The sequence below is a fragment of the Zalophus californianus genome, chromosome 6 (genome assembly GCF_009762305.2).
Source record: "Zalophus californianus isolate mZalCal1 chromosome 6, mZalCal1.pri.v2, whole genome shotgun sequence".
In the NCBI taxonomy this organism is placed as follows: Eukaryota; Metazoa; Chordata; class Mammalia; order Carnivora; family Otariidae; genus Zalophus; species Zalophus californianus.
Window position 1 is genome coordinate 64,188,436 of NC_045600.1, and position 19,327 is coordinate 64,207,762.

The 19,327-nt window shown below is 37.7% G+C and overlaps 1 protein-coding gene across 6 annotated transcripts in view; it reads right to left on the reverse strand.

The window, feature by feature from the left end:
* NUBPL (nucleotide binding protein like) overlaps positions 1-19,327 on the reverse strand; it is a 279,513-nt gene that overhangs the window by 96,033 nt on the left and 164,153 nt on the right. For all 6 annotated transcript variants that reach the window (XM_027571567.2, XM_027571565.2, XM_027571564.2 and 3 more), the window contains exon 8: positions 10,792-10,877. In XM_027571567.2, coding sequence (XP_027427368.1) covers positions 10,792-10,877 — 86 coding nt within the window. The remainder of the gene's footprint in view (positions 1-10,791; positions 10,878-19,327) is intronic.

Below are 19,327 nucleotides of genomic sequence, written 5' to 3' on the forward strand. Positions count from 1 at the left end.
AGGTAAATAACAAGTAAGATTTTTCAGGCTACTATATAATCCAATTTCTCAAGGTTACAATCAGGTTAAATTCTTGCTGGCTGGAATTTGTCACAAGGATTAAAAACTATGATTTAAGAAAAAATGAGGAGAAATTGACTGTTAGAGACTGAATAATAATAACTGAAATAGATTAGATTCTTAAGTGCTATTCAGTTCTCCATTAGCCTTGAACCAGTTTTTAGTATATTCCTTGAAGCAAGTGTACAAATATTATAATTTTTTTAAAGATTTATTTTCATTTATTTTAGAGAGAGTGAGCATAAGTGAGCACACCAGGGAGGGGCAGAGGGAGAGGGAGAGAGAAGTCCCAAGCAGACTCCACACTTGGAGTCTGAGGTGAGGCTCCATCCCATGACCCTGAGATCACCACCTGAGCTGAAATCAAGAGTCGGATGTTTAACTGACCGGGCCACCCAGGTGCCCCCAAATATTATAATTTTTAAAAATGAGACGGGTATTTCTGTTTTCTTTCAGAAGAAGTAGTCTGGCATGGAAAGAACAATGAATAGGGAAACTTGCATTCATGTTCCTCTCAGGGACCAACTAAACAGCTGTGGGTCCATGAGGTACAATTCAACTTCTTTATGTCTTAAATCCCAAAATGAGGGTTTACAACAAAAGATGATCTCTATAATAATAACCCCTAAAATCTACCACTAAAACAATAACATTCAGAGCCACCCTTATAGTACCATGTGCTAAGGTCTATGCTAAGTACTATATATATATATAATCTCATTTAACTGCCATAATGACTTATGAGATGGGTCACAAAACACTGAAGCTGTATTATTTGCTCAAGAGTACACAGTTAGTAAATAACATAGCCAAAATTCAACACCAGCTGGGTCACTGCTTTATATGTGGAAGTCACCAAACAAGATGACAAGTAAATGGACTGGAGGATTTTGTTCATGGAACTAGGTGGCCTGAAACAATGATGAGTCAGTATAGTCTAGTAGGGCGAGTTAGCATAGTAATTAAGAGCACAGTTATAAAGGAAGGCCTAATTTGAAACCTCTTCACACTAATTGCTGCAATCAAGGAGGCTTTAGACTTCACTTCCTTCCCCTGGTCATGGAACTCCCTTCCCTAAAACACCCTCATTATACCTCTCTTGACTATCACCTGAGCCTATAGCCCTTTAACTCCTCCCCATTTTTTTTTTTTAAAGATTTTATTTATTTATTTGACACAGAGAGACACAGTGAGAGAGGGAACACAAGCAGGGGGAGTGGGAGAGGGAGAAGCAGGCTTCCCACGGAGCAGGGAGCCCGACGCGGGGCTCGATCCCAGGACCCTGGGATCATGACCTGAGCCGAAGGCAGACGCTTAACAACTGAGCCACCCAGGTGCCCTCCCAATTTTCCAATCTACCTATTTCCTGTCTCACTTGCCCACCTAGACAATCAGAACCCCAATGATAAGCAAATTTAATAGAGACTCCTCTCGTTCCCTGAAAATTCTCTCCTTGTGGTATTCTACAATGTCCACATTACTAAATTCTGGATTACTCAGTTTTGGATAATCCACAGAAACAGTAATTAAAAATGTGGGCTCTAGAAAGCAGACTGCTTGGGATAGGAGCCCAGATGCCCACTAAACAGACAGGTAACCTAATGTAAGTTATTTAATCTTCTGTACCACAGTTTCCTCATCTACAAAATGACAGAAATAATGTTATCTATCTCACAGGGTTGTTGTGAGGGTTATATTACTTTAATTCATGTAAATCACATAGATCAGCATTCTAGTTAAAAACATTCATGGATTTCTGAGAGATCCTAAGGAAAGACACAAATGAGCATACAACTTTGGTCTCTGAGATGTAATTACGGCCAAGATACAGAGTACTATCCAGTTTTATAAAGGTTATCAATAAAGAAAAGTCACTTTTCTAAAAGTGGAAAAATTAGCCAATTGTGAAGAAGGAAGCCACATGTGATGTCATGTGCAAACCTAATTAGTGTGTTCCTAGAAAGAATTCAAACAGGACTTTGTTAAGGCCTCTATAGCCAATAATGAAAGATTCTTCAAATACATCAAATGTATAAAACTTCCCAGAGAACCAAATGAAACCAGTTGATAATCACAGAGGAAAAACTATGCTCAAGGAGGAAAGGGGATAATAATGTCACTTGCCTTGATTTTCACATAAGATTACCTATCTCTAAATTGTTTTTTAAGGCAGGTCAGCTTGAGATATTAAATACAATAGGAGAGGGGATGCCTGGGTGGCTCAGTCGGTTAAGCATCTGCCTTCAGCTCAGGTCATGATCCTGGGGTCCTGGGATCGAGCCCCACTTCAGGCTTGAGCCTGCTTCTCCCTCTCCCCCTGCTTGTGCTTGTGCTCTCTCTGTCAAATGAATGAATGAATGAATATGACTTTTGTGGTCTAGCAAACTAGACAGATGCTAAAAAAAAGCTCTAAGGCAGGTATCATGAATATTTGAGTTTTGAAGATATTCAAGGGTGAAGGTGTAGAACTCCAGGTCCAAATGATTAACTTAACTACCATAAATGGCTACTCTGCCAGAAAAATAATAAACCACAACTCTGATCCTCATTGCTAAGAACAACGTATAGGGTCTGTGACAATGAAAATGAAAAGCAACAGAAAATGAAAAGAAAACATTGATAAGAACCATCTATTCTAGGTTCTAAGATAACCTAATTTTTCTTAGATGAAAATATAATCATTAACCCTTATAAATAAATGTTTAAAAGTGCCACACCACAGTATTTTCTTCTTTGATGTTTTTGTTTTTAACCAGCAGGAAAAGTAAACCACAGGAAAAGCAAAATTCCTATCTCCTTTTTTTAAAATAAATAACTATTGGGGCGCCTGGGTGGCTCAGTCATTAAGCATCTGCCTTCAGCTCAGGTCATGATCCCAGGGTCCTGGGATTGAGCCCCGCATCGGGCTCCTGCTCGGCAGGAAGCCTGCTTCTCCCTCTCCCACTCCCCCAGCTTGTGTTCCCTCTTCCGCTGTGTCTCTCTCTGTCAAATAAATAAATAAAATCTTTAAAAAAATAAAATAAAAAACCATTTGCAAGGCTGAAATAGTTATAGAATTTTCAGAATTATTTAAAACAATGCTGTTATTCAGTGACTAGCATTAGGCTTTAATCTACACTTTGTTTCCAGGTCAACTGTAGCAGACAAGCTGTTGACCTAAGTCCGTGGTCTCATCTTCCTCGCACATAGCTAACCTACATTTCTTGGGCTCCTTGAGAAATGTGACAAGTGACCACATGACTGAGTTTTAGTGAAGTGTGAATAGACATGTATGTATGTCTTGTCCATAAAAATCTCCATGTGCATGCCTCTGTGCTGTCTTTCCTTTCTGGGTGGCTCAAATGAGGATGGCCCCAAAGGTGGGTTTAGAACTCACATTTGAACATGGCAGAGGCTACAGTGGCCTAAATAACTTCCTGGAAGAAGACCACCCTGCTCACCTGTTCATCTATGAGTACTGTTACATGAGCAAGAAATAAATTGCTATTGTATTTGCATCAGTATATATTTTGAGGTTTATTTGTGACAGCAGTGAACTGTATTAAATAATGCAAATTTTTAAAAAATTTTTAAATAATGCAATTTTTAAATAATTTTAGACTCTATATAACTTTAGCAATTTAATCTATATGAAGAGAATGATTTAGGCTCAAGTGAAGTACTCAAGGAATAAGGAAATCTCAAAGACACTATTCATCTAAATTTTTAACAATTTCTTGTTAAAATTCTTATTAGCAAATAAGGGACTAGTCAAAATTTGTAGGCCAAAACATAAATATCTATAAGTTACAAATTTATGTTTCATGATAACATTCTAAAAGTAATTATAATAAGCAACATTAATTACATTGACATTATTGGTTGGTCAGCTTGTGCCAAACACCGTACTAAGCCCTTTGTGGGCATTATCTCATTTATTTCTCACCTCAAACTTCTGAGGGAAACAGTACTATAATTCCCACATTATAAATTAAGTAACTTGCTTAGGTCATACAGCTACAAAGTAACAGAGCTAGGATTTGAACTCTAGCATTCAGACTCTGGAGCTCATTCTCTTCACCACTACGTAAAAATGCCTCTCCAAGTAGCATCCTGTTGCCTAAGACATTATTATAAAATTTCTAAAGTAATTTAATTTGCAACCATAAAAGAGGTTATATACATATTAAAGAATATAGCTCTCTTAGCGTTAAAAAAAATCAATCTGTGTGTAAGAGGCTACAAATATACAGATTAATAAATCTGTTTCTGTGAGAAGGGATGGTCACATACATCATGAGATGCGAATAGTAGTAAAAAGGCCAACACCAAATCATTTTCTCTACCAGTCTCTTCCTTGCCAAACAGTTTTAAATCACAACCCTCATAGAGAATAAGGGCAGGGATTTGTGACTGAGAATCTAACCTCTTATTTCCTCACTGTTATCCTGAGCAAAAAACTACCTGCTGGTAGATTTATTAATGACAGCCTAACTCTCAAAATCCCTTAGACTTCTGCCATTTTTTTTTCTAACCACCATATCCTATGTAATCAATTGCCAAGCCCGTCAATTCTTCCTTCAAAATGTCAACTACATTTATTCCCTTTTCCATTTTCAATGCTGCTATTCTAGATCAGACCCTTACTCCCTATCACCTATACCAGTGTTCTTCCAAATTATTAAAACTATCTTACCATAAGAGAAATATTTTACATCTTGATTCAATATAAATGCACACTTATATGTATATATAACTGAGACCAAATCTTTATAAAATAACACTTTGTCTTCCTAAGAGCAATTTACCCTGATTTGTTAAAACCTTTCGTTTTGGGGCGCCTGGGTGGCTCAGATGGTTAAGCATCTGCCTTTGGCTCAGGTCATGATCCCTGGGTCCTGGGATCGAGTTCCACATCGGGCTCCTTGCTCCGCGGGGAGCCTGCTTCTCCCTCTGCCTCTGCCTCTCTCTCTCTCTGTCATAAATCAATCAGTCAAATAATAAATAATCTTTTAAAAAAAGGAATTATAAGACCTTTGGTTTCATTTCTCAGTGTATTGGTTTCAGGACTCATTGGTGGGTCACAACCTGCAGTGTGAGTTAACTCTGACCACTGCAAATGCTTCCTTAATGCTTTCATTCTCCTGGCTTCTGTCCTTTCTATTCATTTCCACCAAATTAAATATTTTTAAAGCTCCATTCTAATAAATCTGTTTCCCGACCAACATTATTTATGGACTCCTCTAAAAATCTCAAGAAGTGAGACTGGATGGCTCAGTCGTTAAGCGTCTGCCTTCGGCTCAGGTCATGATCCCGGGGTCCTGGGATCGAGCCCCGCATCGGGCTCCCTGCTCGGCGGGAAGCCTGCTTCCCCCTCTGCCTGCCGCTCCCCGCTGCTTGTGCTCTCTGTCAAATAAATAAAATCTTTAAAACAAACAAACAAACAAAAATCTCAAGAAGCAAGTCCAAATCCTTAGCTCAGTGGTTAAAGCTCTACCAAACCTGGGCCTAAGAGAGACACACTGAAACATATTACTTCAACTGTAGACAAACTGAACAACCCGGAACACAACTTGTGACCTGATTCTTTTCAGACTAAATTCTGTCCCTACTCCAGTCCCTGATATGCCTATGAAAATCCTACTCCAGTCATTCATTCTGTATATGTTTAGTGAGCAGCTATATGTTGGCACAGAGGGAGGTAAGGGGTCCCTTCACTCAGAGCTTACAGCATGGCACTACAAATGTAAAAATACTGACAAATATGAAAACAGTTACAAAAGGGGAAAGAGAGTGTTACTAGATCACGCATCAAAACGAGTTCACCTGGTTGACAGGGACAGGACAGTCTCCCAGAGAAAGAACCATTTAATCTAAGTATCAAAGGATAAAAAGGAGCTACCAAGTGAAAAATGAGGGTAAAGGGATCTCATATGGAGAAACATCATGCTCAAGGCCATGAAGAAAGAAACGTTGTGGGAATCTAAAAGAAGTAGAAGATGACCAGTTTCACTGTGGCAGAGACAATGCAAGGGAGAGTGGTGGCCTGTGAGTGGGGGATAAAGACAAGAGCAGACTATGGCTGGCATTATATACTGGGTCAAATGTCTACATAATAAGTATTTATCATATGCCTGCTATACACCAGATAACTGAGCATTTAGGAATATTTAAGGCATGTTTTCTTGCCCTCCAGGAACTCACTGCTTCTGTGGAGACTGACAGGTAAACTGTAGTGGGATTAAGAGCCAAACTAGATATACGTTCAGGTAGTTCAGAGAAAGATTAACCTTTTCTGGGAGTTTGATAAAAGCTTCCTAGAGAAAGTAATGCCTGAACAGGGATTTGGAATGTGAATCTGAGTTCCCAAGCTAACAATGGCCTATCAGGATATGCAAAATACAGGGACATGAAAACAATCATGACTTTTCCACAAAAGCCCTACTTTAATAGCCCAGAGAAGAAAGTGTTCTTGTGGGTCGCCTGGGTGGCTCAGTCCTTAAGCGTCTGCCTTTGGCTCAGGTCAGGATCCCAGGGTCCTGGGATCGAGCCCTGCCTCAGGCTCCCTGCTCAGTGGGAAGCCTGCTTCTTCCTCTCCCACTCCCCCTCTCCCACTCCCCCTCTCCCATTCCCCCTGCTTGTGTTCCCTCTCTCGCTGTCTCCCTCTCTGTCAAATAAATAAATAAAAGCTTAAAAAAGAAAGTGTTCTCATGTTCTTCAGAATTCAGGGGCCCTTCACCCATAATGGAGCTAGTCTACCAGATGATAAGGTACTTGGCAAAAAAAGCTTCATTCTTCTTTTTTTTTTTTCTAATCAACAAGGGAACTTATCACAGTACTTTGCTTATAGAAGGCACTCAATAGGTGTAAATATATATTTGTAAAATAAAATAAACTATTTATTGAATTAAAATTAACTACAGGATCCCTAGGTACAGAAGGAATAAGAGAGGAAATATACTTTAATATATTTTTCAGGACCTGGGAAGGAGACTGCCCAAGAAGTCAGGGCTGGAGAGTGAAATCCCTGTAACTCTAAAAGTTCAAATGGTAGAAGGGCTCCAAATTGAGGTGCCTGGGCCACCACTGTAGAAGAAGCAATAAAAATGGGTAAAAATGACACAAGGCAAGAAGTACCCACCACTCAAAACGTGTAAGATTGAAAAAAACTTATTATTTAAAAAAACAGTCTGTCTACAAACACTGAGATAATCAAGGATTTGGCAGAGCTGGTATGATTTCAGGCAGAGAACAAAGAATTTCATAGTTCATCTCTTCTCCTTCCCCTATCCAAGCCTTGAGGGATTTTTAAAAAAAAGATTTATTTATTTATTTGAGAGAGAGAGTGAGTGAGAGAGAGAGAACGAGCACATGAGTGAGGGGAGGGGCAGACGGAGAAGCAGACTCCCTGCTGAGAACGGAGCCCTATGTGGGCCTCCATCCCAGGACCCTGGGATCATGACCTCTGCACTGAAGGCAGACGCTTAACCGACTAAGCCACCCCGGCACCCCAAGCCTTGAGTTTTAAGAAACCATTTAAATTAACTTCAAAATGTTCTTGCAGACATTACTAAACTCTGTCCATACCAATGAATTCCAATGACATCACTGTTTCCATGGTAACTAATGTACTTATAAGGGGAAAAAACAGAAAGCAAGACTAAAAACCAGAAAAAAAAATGAAGTGGTATAAACAAAGCATAATATTACTCCTTTGCATTTATGGAACACTTTCTAATTTCAAATGCTTTGCCATTACTTAGATTCCAAGGTTCTTAAATGCCAGAAAGATCTCAGAAGTCATCAAATCCACATCCCACTCATAGCCAGGATTCTCTTTACAATGTAGCTGCACCATGGTTGTCCAACTGTTTACAGAGCTCATAGCTGGAAAGTTCTCTCATTCACTTGCAAAGATTACTGAGCACCTATCTTGTTCTGCAGGTTTAAGAGATGATAAGATATTCTACCTTCTTTTAAATTTTTTGCTGTTTAGAGAGCAAATAATTGAAACATAGGGGTAAAAAAAAGAGGGTTATAATAAGGATATAGGACAATGACAAAGAGCCAACTTGGAAGGATTATACATTTCCAATGACTTTTACTTCTATTCCACTTCAGCCCCACACACTCATGACCATCCACAACCTGGGACTTGTCATGACCCAGAACCATTCCAACTCTGCCAACTTAAACTCCAACATTAACTTTCTGATCACAAACAGCTCTTTCATTCCCTAATTAATACTGCACTAGTCCTCTGAGCTTTATGCAGCCCAAGATCCTTCACTTGAAATATTTCCTCACTGTATTTCCTTGCTGATATCTTCAACTTTTATTTTCAGTGACACCCACTTAGCAATAGCCTAACCTGGACTTAGTGACCATCCGTCTTCCCCATTGTTAAGTTCCATAGGAGTCTCTGTCCCACCCTTTGTCCCTTTATCCTCGAGTGTAGAGAAAAATCTGTCAGAACAATCATGAGATTGTTTGCCTTTTTACTTATAGGGCAGTAAGTATCAGGGGCTGCAGGTAAGTGAAAATAACCTAAAGACTAAAAGGTACATATGCTGAATTTGCCAATTATGGTCATTAGACCCCCAACCAGTAAAGTGCATGTAAAACCCACCCCATAGTCATACTCACATCAAGTGACAGCACTGGTTGAAAGAGTCTCTTGGGGTACAAAATGATAATTTACAGAATGGGGAATAAAAAGTGCTGGTTTCTGCTTTTTAAAAAACTTTTCCCTCAAAAATCTCATGATACTTTTAAGTAAACTGGACATATGCCTCTACCCTCATCTTACAGAATGAGAAATCAAGCATTCACTGATATGCTGATAGGATGACTATTAACCTTGAAGTGGAAATAACAGACAATTGGCCCTGTTACCTAATTTCTGCTAGACAGAAGGATTATGTATTACTTGCTCTCTTAAGTTTTGGTAGATAGCCCTCTCTCTAACTTTTTGTGGACTTATATCTTAAAATCCAATATAACTATTCTTATTTAGTGATTTGGGTACGTATTACTCGTACCTAGTTTATCTTGGAGGACATAATAGGAAGTCACATTGCTCAAACTATATGTTTATTGAGACATTTTTTTGAGGTGTGCATTTGGTTACCATTGCTTTAAAAATTTTCCAAGCTAAAATTCACAACAGAGAATACCATGGGGGTTTTATCACTCATTTATCCAAATATAAAGACTGGCCTTAAACACTTTCTGATCGTGGGAATGCCCTCAGATCATCCTTACCAGGCTCCCCAATTTTCTTTTTTTTTTTAAATAATTTTTATTTATTTGACAGAGAGAGAGAGCACAAGCAGGTGGAGCAGCAGGTAGAGGGAGAAGGAGAAGCAGGCTCCCCACTGACCAAAGAGCCAGACATGGGGCTCGATTCCAGGACCCTGAGAACATGACCTGAGCTGAAGGCACTTGCCCAACCAACTGAGCCACCCAGGTGCCCCTGGACTCCTCAATTTTCCTAAGACAATGTGGATCGAGTGCAGAGCTCCACAGCTTGTTAATGCACTAACTGGCAAGGGAGAAGAGGTACCTGTCAAAGAGGATCATCTCAACTCCACTACTCTACTATTTTATACTTTTCAGATGCTCCCCTGAGAAAAAAACATTTATGAGAGTCCATTCATGCTAGTACATCACTGGATCTTATACCGTGTCAGTTTCATTGAAGAATTCAATGAAAGTTAAGAATTCTCTCCATACCAAAACAAACTCAAAGTGAACATATCATTTGGGGGTGGGGGAAGGGAGGAGGGGGAAAGAATCATGAGACCCCTGAAGCTAATTCATGGGCTGAAGTCTAAAAAACTCTGCTCTATAAGCTCTAAAATCTATACCTGAATTAAGCAAGGCCACGATATAGTCATATAGATGGAGGCATCACATTGGCTTTGTACAAAAATGCTTGTTCTAAACTGTACTCTGGCATAAGTCCACTTGCTTTTGCTGATGCACACTAGGAGGAAGAAACCTCTATTTAAGGTTAAAAAAAAAAAGGTAATGAGAGTGTGTTCATCATATAAAGGGTTACTTTATTCTTAGGACCTAGGGGAGATTTATGCCTCTATGGTCTCAGCTCTCCTTCTCTTGAACATGACGCTCTTTCTAACCTCATGGAAATGGGACAGTTTTATAAAGGCCCTATGTGGTCGCTAGAAAACTCATGGATTACTTTTGGCATGTATTTAAGTCCCTTAATGGCATGCAGTTTACGGCTTCACTTCTGATTCTGATTTTAATTGTTCTCTGTCTTAATATTATTACATTTTTATTTTGTCAAATTGTATAGAAAATCCTTAGATACTTTTTAGAAGACAGTGAGCTATGAATGAGTTAAATTGGAGACAGAAGGAAAAAAGTCACCGTTTTCCCTTGTCTTCCCATGAGTGCCTCTACCTAAACACTCATGTGGGGGGTTTTTTGTTGGTAATATCTGCCAGTATTTGGAGAGGTAGTAGTTGGTCACAAAACTCATACCTCAAGGATGTTTTAGAATTCTTTTAAAAATATTTTAATGCAATTAGAATTTTTCTTGATTAATATAATGTATATACATGTTTGCACCTATATGCATGTTGTTAAAGTAACCATAAAAATGAAGCAGGGTTTTCATACAGATTTCTGCACAGAACTAAATTAAAATTTGGACTGTATTTCTCAATGACTTGCTTCCTCAGTTAGAGTGTTCCATATTGTAAAAATGAAGCTGAAAATGCTTACAGGCACATGGACTTTTCGAAACATCTCAGCACCCTTGCGAGCATCCATCAGTGCAATGTCCTGGGGTGTGGAGACAATCACAGCACCTACCCAACAGAAAACAAAACAAAGAGAAAGTAAAATGACGCATTTAATTCTTTATGGAAAGATTACTTCCACAATTACATTGCTTACATGCTAAAGGAGTGTACAACATTAACTATTTAGGTAATTTGTAGAAATTTTAGATACATGAATGGGAAAGATAAGGAAATGTCTACCTCACTCTTGCCCATTTTTGACTTTTCACTTCTAAAGTAACAACTGACCAACCAATGATTCAAGATCACAGCTATGTCACAGCTATGGGACTGTCTTCCCATTCAGACAATGTGCTAGTTAGAAGATGCACAAGACAGGCCCTACTTTCAAAAAGCTAATAATCTACTTGGAAAATCCAAAAAACTTAAGGATTACAACACAACATGCTAAGCAGTGTAACAGAAGTATACCTCCTCAATACTATGGAGTTAAAAAGGAGAAATAAAGGAAGATAACTAATTCATTCTAGGGATCAGAATGGCAAAGGTGATAATGGATGGGGTGAAAAGGTAGGAGGAGATAAGGAGAAGCAATAGAGAAAAGGTTTCAGAAAGAAGCGATTCCTGAGCTGAGTCCTACAAGTTTGTATTAAAGAAACTCACTAGTGTAGAATGTACTGTAGAGAATAGTTGGGTGGGGGTAAAACTAGAAGCTGTGATAGAAATTGAGAAACAGTGGTGGCCTAAATGAAGGCAGCACCAAAAGTAGGTGCTTTCCTAGGTTTCCACTATGACCCTGCAGAAACCAGATGGTTCTATGACATAGTGCATAGAAAGAAAGAGCAGTGTAAACTTTTAAGTGGAAATACCAGAAGGCTGGTTATGATTTGCAGTTTGTGATTTCTTAAATTTTGTGGGTTCTTCTAGATGATAACCTGAAAAATAATTAACATAAATATATTCTACATGACCTGGATAGCCATCATCTTTAACTAAATACACAATGACATGACATTTCAGAACTCCAAACCATCAAAGTGGCACCAACTGGTAGTACTTCATCATAACTAATGAAAACAGAGGTAGGATCACAATAAATAATGGACTATACCAAATGAAGAACAAATGATACTACAAAGTATTGTCTGAAGGGACATTTTGAAGAAGTCAAAATAAAGACAAGTGGCAGGGAAACCAAGTTGGCACAAAGCACATGGCAATACAGGCTTGCCAAACTCAAAAGAACGTGTCCTATAGCAGTTAGCTCCAAATTCCTCTTGCAATCAGTATTTTCATTTCAGCCAAAAAACCACTCCATCTTTCATATTAAATTAATATCACTAATTTGAATTTTATTAATTTTTAAAGTTTTGCTTTTTTTTACTCTGTAATATTTTTTAGTTTTTAAAAAATTATGTAAGAGCTATAAGCTTAAGGAATTTATATTTACACCTAGTTAAGTAGTCTTATAATAAAAATAAGTCAATATGGGGTATGGGGCAGATTATTTTTCCTTCAGAAGGAGGGTCTATTCATTACTCAAGTTTGAGAAACACTAGCTTTGGAATTTCAACAGAATCAGAATTCAAATTTTTATTCCATAGCCAACTTCTTGTGTCACTAGGGTAATAACTTAATCTCTCTGAGATTGGTGTTACTATGCCATTTTGTAGACGAGGAAACTAAATCTCAGAGAAATAATTAAATGAAACTAATGTACCTAAGATGCCTGACATGATGCCTAGACACAGGGTAAACATTCAGTAAAAGATAGCTGATGTTGTTGTTGCTCATATTATCACCATTGTTATCTTTATTACTGTTATTAACAAAATGTCTTAGAAGTTGCTGGGAAGGTCATTTTTATATGTGCCATCAGGCAGCTCATCCTACTTTTCAAACTGTTCCATGGGTCACTACATCCTTCTATTTTTATTTGCTCTGCCCAAGGAACCAAACACTAGTAGACTGTTCTTCCTGTCTTTCAAAGATTGATGGAAATCACATCTCTGTAAAAATTATACTCAACTCTACTCCACAGATCCAATATACATCCACAATTTGCCACCTTCTAGGTTCTGTTATCAATCTATTTCACTGTTTTTTCATATCCAGGCATCTGGAAGGAATCTGATTCCAGTTCTGCCTCCATCTAGCTGTATGACTGACCTTTGGCAAGTAACTCAGAATCACTCTAGGTCTCAGTTTCCTTAGCTATAAAATTAATGCAAGGACTAGATAGTCTCCAAGGTCTCAGCTAGCTCTGATTACATGCTTTAGCACTGCCTCTGAACTGTAGTTTCCAAAACCACTCCTGTTCATCCTGACTGCTCAGTAAACCTATTTAAATGAATGTGAAATGCTACCCTACTCCAAGAATATGGTCCCTCAATCTCAGAGCCACTCTCTTCACGTAAATAAAACCTCCTTGGCTATTTCCACCAAATTCTCTCTTAATTATATGCCAGTACACAGGGGGTTTTCTATTGCATTAGCCCTAAAAAGTACTTTTAGCTTTCACAGGATACACTCATTTTATTATTTTAAATAGCCTTTGTCTACTATTTGTATTACCACTATACAATACAATTTCATGGGCAGTTATGATTTTTCTCATTGTTTAATCAAGCAAAACTGATACAATGCCATGTACAAAATAGGCACTTAACAAATAAGTGATTTAAACAATTTTCCTGTACTTTCAAATCATCTATCCTGGACTACTGCTGCATGAACTCTTGGTAACTCCCTGAACTAGGAGTTAAGAGCTCTGGATTCTGGCTGTGTTTACTATGTCTTTGTAACTATATAACCTTGAATAGCTCAGTAATTTCAATACATCTCAACGAACTCTTCTGTAAAGTCCACCTCGTTCCATTGCTCCTATTTCACTTAAAGAGATGTTCCATTAAAGAAAAAGAATGTAAAAGTGTTACAGAAATATTTGGTGACATTATTTTGATAGCTATAAGATCCTAGAGAGAGGGATTGAAGTGCCTTGGTTTCTCTGTACTTAACCCTAACTAACACAGTATCACAAGTAAGCATCCACACCATCTGAGTTTCTTTGTAATCTAAATAGTGCCATTCATGCATCTATTAATAACAACTTTTTGACAAGGACAATGATCATCTTCTATGTCCCGTCAAATGCTTACCGTATGTAAACATTCCATTAGAACTACCAGCCACATTTATAAAAGATTTTTTTGGGGTGCCTGGGTGCCTCAGTTGGTTAGGTGTTGCCTTCGGCTCAGGTCATGATCCCAGCATCCTGAGATCAAGTCCTACATTGGACTCCCTGCTCTGCAGGGAGCCTGCTTCTCCCTCTCCCTCTGCCCACCCCTCCTCATGCTCACATGTGGGTGCTCTCTTTCTCACTCTCAAATAAATAAATAAAAGCTTTTTTAAAAAAAGATTTTTTCATGTAAGAGCTCTTTTGCTGAAGTACATGTTCTTAAATAATTAAGTTCTTAATCACAATGTAATCAGTCTTTAGGACTATTCTCAGAAAAAAATTCTAGCCTTCTTTGAAGAATACAAAAACATAACTGGCCCACACATAAATCACTAACTACTTCTTTTGTTGTACCAAATTTTATTTTATTTTATTTTATTTATTTGTCAGAGAGAGAGAGAGAGAACACAAGCAGGGGGAGTGGGAGAGGGAGAAGCAGGCTTCCCGCCTAGCAGGGAGCCTGATGCAGGACTCGATCCCACGACCCTGAGATCATGACCTGAGCCGAAGGCAGACGCTTAACCGACTGACCAAATTTTAATGAATCATATAAGTTACCATTTCAAACAGCCCTACAATGACCTTTAGAATGTATAAAGAAATAAAGCAAACAAAAAACAAATAAAACCTCCATTAAAATTAATCATTATTAATCAATCTGTGCATCACAATCCAGATTTTTTCTTAAGATTTTTATTTATTTATTTGACAGGGAGAGACACAGAGAGAGAGGGAACACAAGCAGAGGGAGTGGCAGAAGGAGAAGCAGGCTTCCCGCTGAGCAGGGAGCCTGAGGAGGGGCTCGATCCCAGGACCCCAGGACCATGACCTGAGCCGAAGGCAGATGCTTAACGACTAAGCCACCCAGGTGCCCCCACAATCTAGATTTTTAAATTTTAAAGAAATTATATCAATTTTTTTCTTGTTACTGTATCTCTTTTCTTAAAATATGGTCTCTAAATCTGCTGTTACATTTTATCTTTATGATTCTTGGCTATCTACCTAATAAATTTTCATTTTTATCAGGGCATGAACCAATATGAACTAGTCCAAATTCTTCCTCTTTAATACCATCACTGATGATGTCACTTAAGTTTTCTCATGGAGGGTTAGTTCGGAAACCTGTGCTCCCTCTACTGACCACAGGAAATGTTAGGAGCAACAAAGAGAATGTTCAGTTTGCAATAAATGGAAGTATTTTCTGGGGGCAAAACATAGTATCATAAAACACCTATCTCAAGAATTCCAGGGAGAATTCTCTATCCATTTTCTAGAGTAAATGTCTAAGTCCAAACAATGAAATAATATTTTTAAATGTTATTTTCCAAGTTGTAATCTTTTTAAAAGGTTTTTTATCAACTGAGATTTACTATAAAAAAGATTATGTAGCAGATTCTGGCAAATATGTAAACATCCTAAACAATAATTATTTTTTTTAAAGATTTTATTTATTTATTTGACAGAGACAGCGAGAGAGGGAACACAAGCAGGGAGAGGGAGAAGCAGGCTTCCCACTGAGCGGGGAGCCCGATGCAGAGCTGGATCCCAGGACCCTGGGATCATGACCTGAGCTGAAGGCAGGCGCTTAACGACTGAGCCACCCAGGCGCCCCTCAAACAATAATTATTTAAAGTACTGTTTTAATTGCTAACTCTCTCGACTATTAAAATGAAAATCTGTAACTGCATATCTGAATTTGGGTCAGAGTTCAGAGTAGTTAAACATTTAAAACTGATTATTCCAGATGTTGGGCTGATCATAATTATATCAGTGTGGAACTACTCAACTATGCCATTTTAAGTCTCAGGGCATATAGTATATCTAATTCCCATGTTTGATTGAGAACTTCAGTGTTGAAACCTAATATGTGCAACAAAAACTGCTCATAATTATACCTAGATGAGTAACTCCATACAACTCTTGAGTAGATCAACATAAAGTCAACTAAGGCTTAAAAGCACAAATTAACTGCTATCGTTTTGGGTTTTGCGTGTGTGTGTTAAAGTAGGCTCCATGCCCAGCACAGAGCCCACTGCGGGGCTTGAACTCATGACCCTGAGATCAAGACCTGGGCTGAAATCAAGAGTTGGATGCTTAACCAACTGAGCCAGCCAGGTGCCCCAAATTAACTGCTATTCTTATGTTCACAGTACTCTAATATTTAGTGCTGCTGATTCTCCCAGATTTAAAGATACTTGCAGTAAAATCATCATTCAACTTCTGCTAGCTCAACATAAATAATAACAAATATATCATTATTCATTAAGTATAAAGTAGATTGGCTTTGGCACTTTTTAGGTCCTCCTGGCTTTCTCCTCTGTAGCCCCCAAATTTCCCTAATTATAAAAATTATTTGCTGTATGATCAAAGAATGTCCACTAATATTAGTATGTGATTAAGTAAAACATGATTAAAAAGGTAAATCTATCTCAAATGTACCCACAGACTGTGTTTCAACAGGAAATCTACATAATTCTTTCATGAGTCACAGTTTTGGACTCTATGCTCCATTCCATCAGAGAACTGACTATAGTCACCAAGGGGATATGTTTTATTAATTTAAAGATCAATCATTATTTTGCTCACTTTAGAAATGAATTATGGCACAGGAAATTTGTAAATGGCTGCCAAAAAGAATTATAAAAACACAATAATTAGTGGAAACCACAGTATTTCAAAATTACTGGTGACAGAAAGTGTGTGCACTCGGGAACTTTAATAAGAATTCAAGTTCATCAAAGGAATCTAGATGTGTATCTGCTACTTAGGGACAAAGACTGGCTCTTCAGTAATAAAGTTAACAGGTAATGGGCTTCCAATCACCTCACCTTAATGATGTTAATAAAGAATTCACCAGAGCTATCCAGACTGCTGGTCACTAAGGAACCACTTGGGACAAGTGAGACTGTCAGAGATTTTAAAGAGCTTGGGCTGGAAACAAACAGCTCATACTCTTCACTCACACTCTCTTGCTCTCTTATTCTCTTCCTCCCCTCACTTTTGATGTTTCCAGTAAGGTTAAGATAAAATCCTTACCTCTTTCCAATCTTGACTCCATCTTTAATGCTGATCAGTAAACACCTTGGGGAGCCTACTTGTTCTATACTTACATCTCTACAATTCAGAAAGAAAGCTGTTTTGCTCTTCTCTGAGAGTCTGTTCATGTTGTACTCTTAGATTTAATATTTTGCATCTCAAATTCTGTTAGATGCATGTATACCTCAGCCTGCCCATGCTCACAGTGAGCCACGACCAAAGGCTGTTTGTTTAATAATGAAACACATTCCTTTTATACATATTCTTTCTATAATATAAACTCCAGAGAGGAGAATTACTACTCCCCGGTTACCCTAACTTTATTTAACCAGGTATGTCTCAGGAAATAGAGACTGAGATTTAATATGGAAATGTTTTGCTCCATTTCCAAATACTATCATACTTGAGATGTGAAAACATTCTTCAGAGCTAAACTTCAGATTCTGATCAAATTTCTAAAATCTATGATCAAGTGCAAAAATTTTTAAATGGTAGATTGTGGGACTTGTACTTTTTCTACATACAAATGCTTAATGAATTTAAAAGTAGCTTTTAATATGAACCTGACTACCCACTGGCCATTATACTATTCATTGAACTTTAAGACATTAAGGAATTTTAGCTGTCAGGTATATATCATGAAGGAAATGCGCAGAAATTCTTAATGAAACTGAATGAACTACCTCAGAAGCTTCCCAACCAAACACAAGCTAAATGATCAAGGAATTCAAATGTCAGATAGGTTGGTGGAGACAATATAAGAATCATTTGAGGAAAGTCTTAAAATCCTGGGTCTTTCCATGTCATAGTCCAGAACTTGTTAATTCTCAGGCTATTTCTTTGAACTGTTAATTGGTATAACTTCCACCTATAAAATATGTTAACGCAAGTACAAGAGCCCAAAAAGCTTATTTCTTAAAAATTTAGATTGGAAACACTGTTGTTCATTAACCAATGACATTATATTTAATTTTATAATTTGATTCCTAATGTAACAAAGACTGAAGTTTCAGACTGAGTACCAGAAATCCCCTAAACAATAAAACCCTAGAATACAGTTTCTGTTCTTTAACACCTGGCTACAATTTGTATAACAAAAGGACAAATTTATTTTGAAAAGAATTTTTATAATTTGATAAATAAACAATAATTCTCTCCTACATCATGCAATTCTTGACAAATACCCATTAATTATAACTCTGCCCAGTATTTGCATGGAAACACAGTACATATGGAAGAAGTCCAAAACTGACTGTCTCCTTCAAAGTTCCATTCTGTAAATTGAAAACATAAATGAAGATTTAATATCTCTGAATACTAGGAATAGCTATGACCTAAGTTTTCTACTTTTAAAGTACCAGCATGTTCCTAGCTTTACAGTTTGAGGTCATTATAAACTGTAAAACTATAAGGGAAACAAAGCACTAAAATCCAAAATAGCCAAACGTTTTTCTTTGAGTTTAATGGTTTACCAAAGGATCAGTACTGGATCTTTAAAGAATTACTCTTTTAAATTTGAAAACAATCCTAAGAAGGGAAAGAAATAGCTATTCAAAAAAAATTAAAGACTTCATTGAGGTTACCTAAGTGAAACCACTATGTTCCTTTTGCTTTGAGAGAGTAAATACCAGATAGCAAGGGAACTATTTCAAGTGATGGCCTAAGGTAATTCACTTATTCAACAACAGCAACAATAAGCTTCTAATCCTCTAAAACCCAATAGGTTTTCATATTACCAAAACTACTATCCAAATTAGCAATCAAAGAGTGTTACCTGAAAAGAGATCATTGATTAGGCCAAACAAACGGCTGATGGAGGGAAAAACACTAGTGTAGACTTGTACGGCTTTTTCTCATGTATCTTTGATGAATGAATAGGAGGTCAGTTACTGTAGCAATAGGCCCAGTGCTTTTCACAAGCAATAAATGACTTTCATTTTAAACAATGACTGAAATATTAAGGTGGCTTAATTTAAAATTCCTACTTCATCTCATTTAAATGAATGAGAGGCAGAAAGGCCTCTGGCTTTCCTTCTATCCATAGGGTCCAGACAGAAAGGGTCACAGACAGGAAGAAAGGGCATCATCTCATTTCTGTAACTTAATGCCCGTCTGCTAGTGCAACTACTCTTGGGCCCATTGATATTTAGCATATCATCTAGCTGACTACTCTGCCATACACAGTAACTCCCTCTCTAGGAGAAAGTAATCAAAGCAGGACCCACACTAGGAATATCTGCCT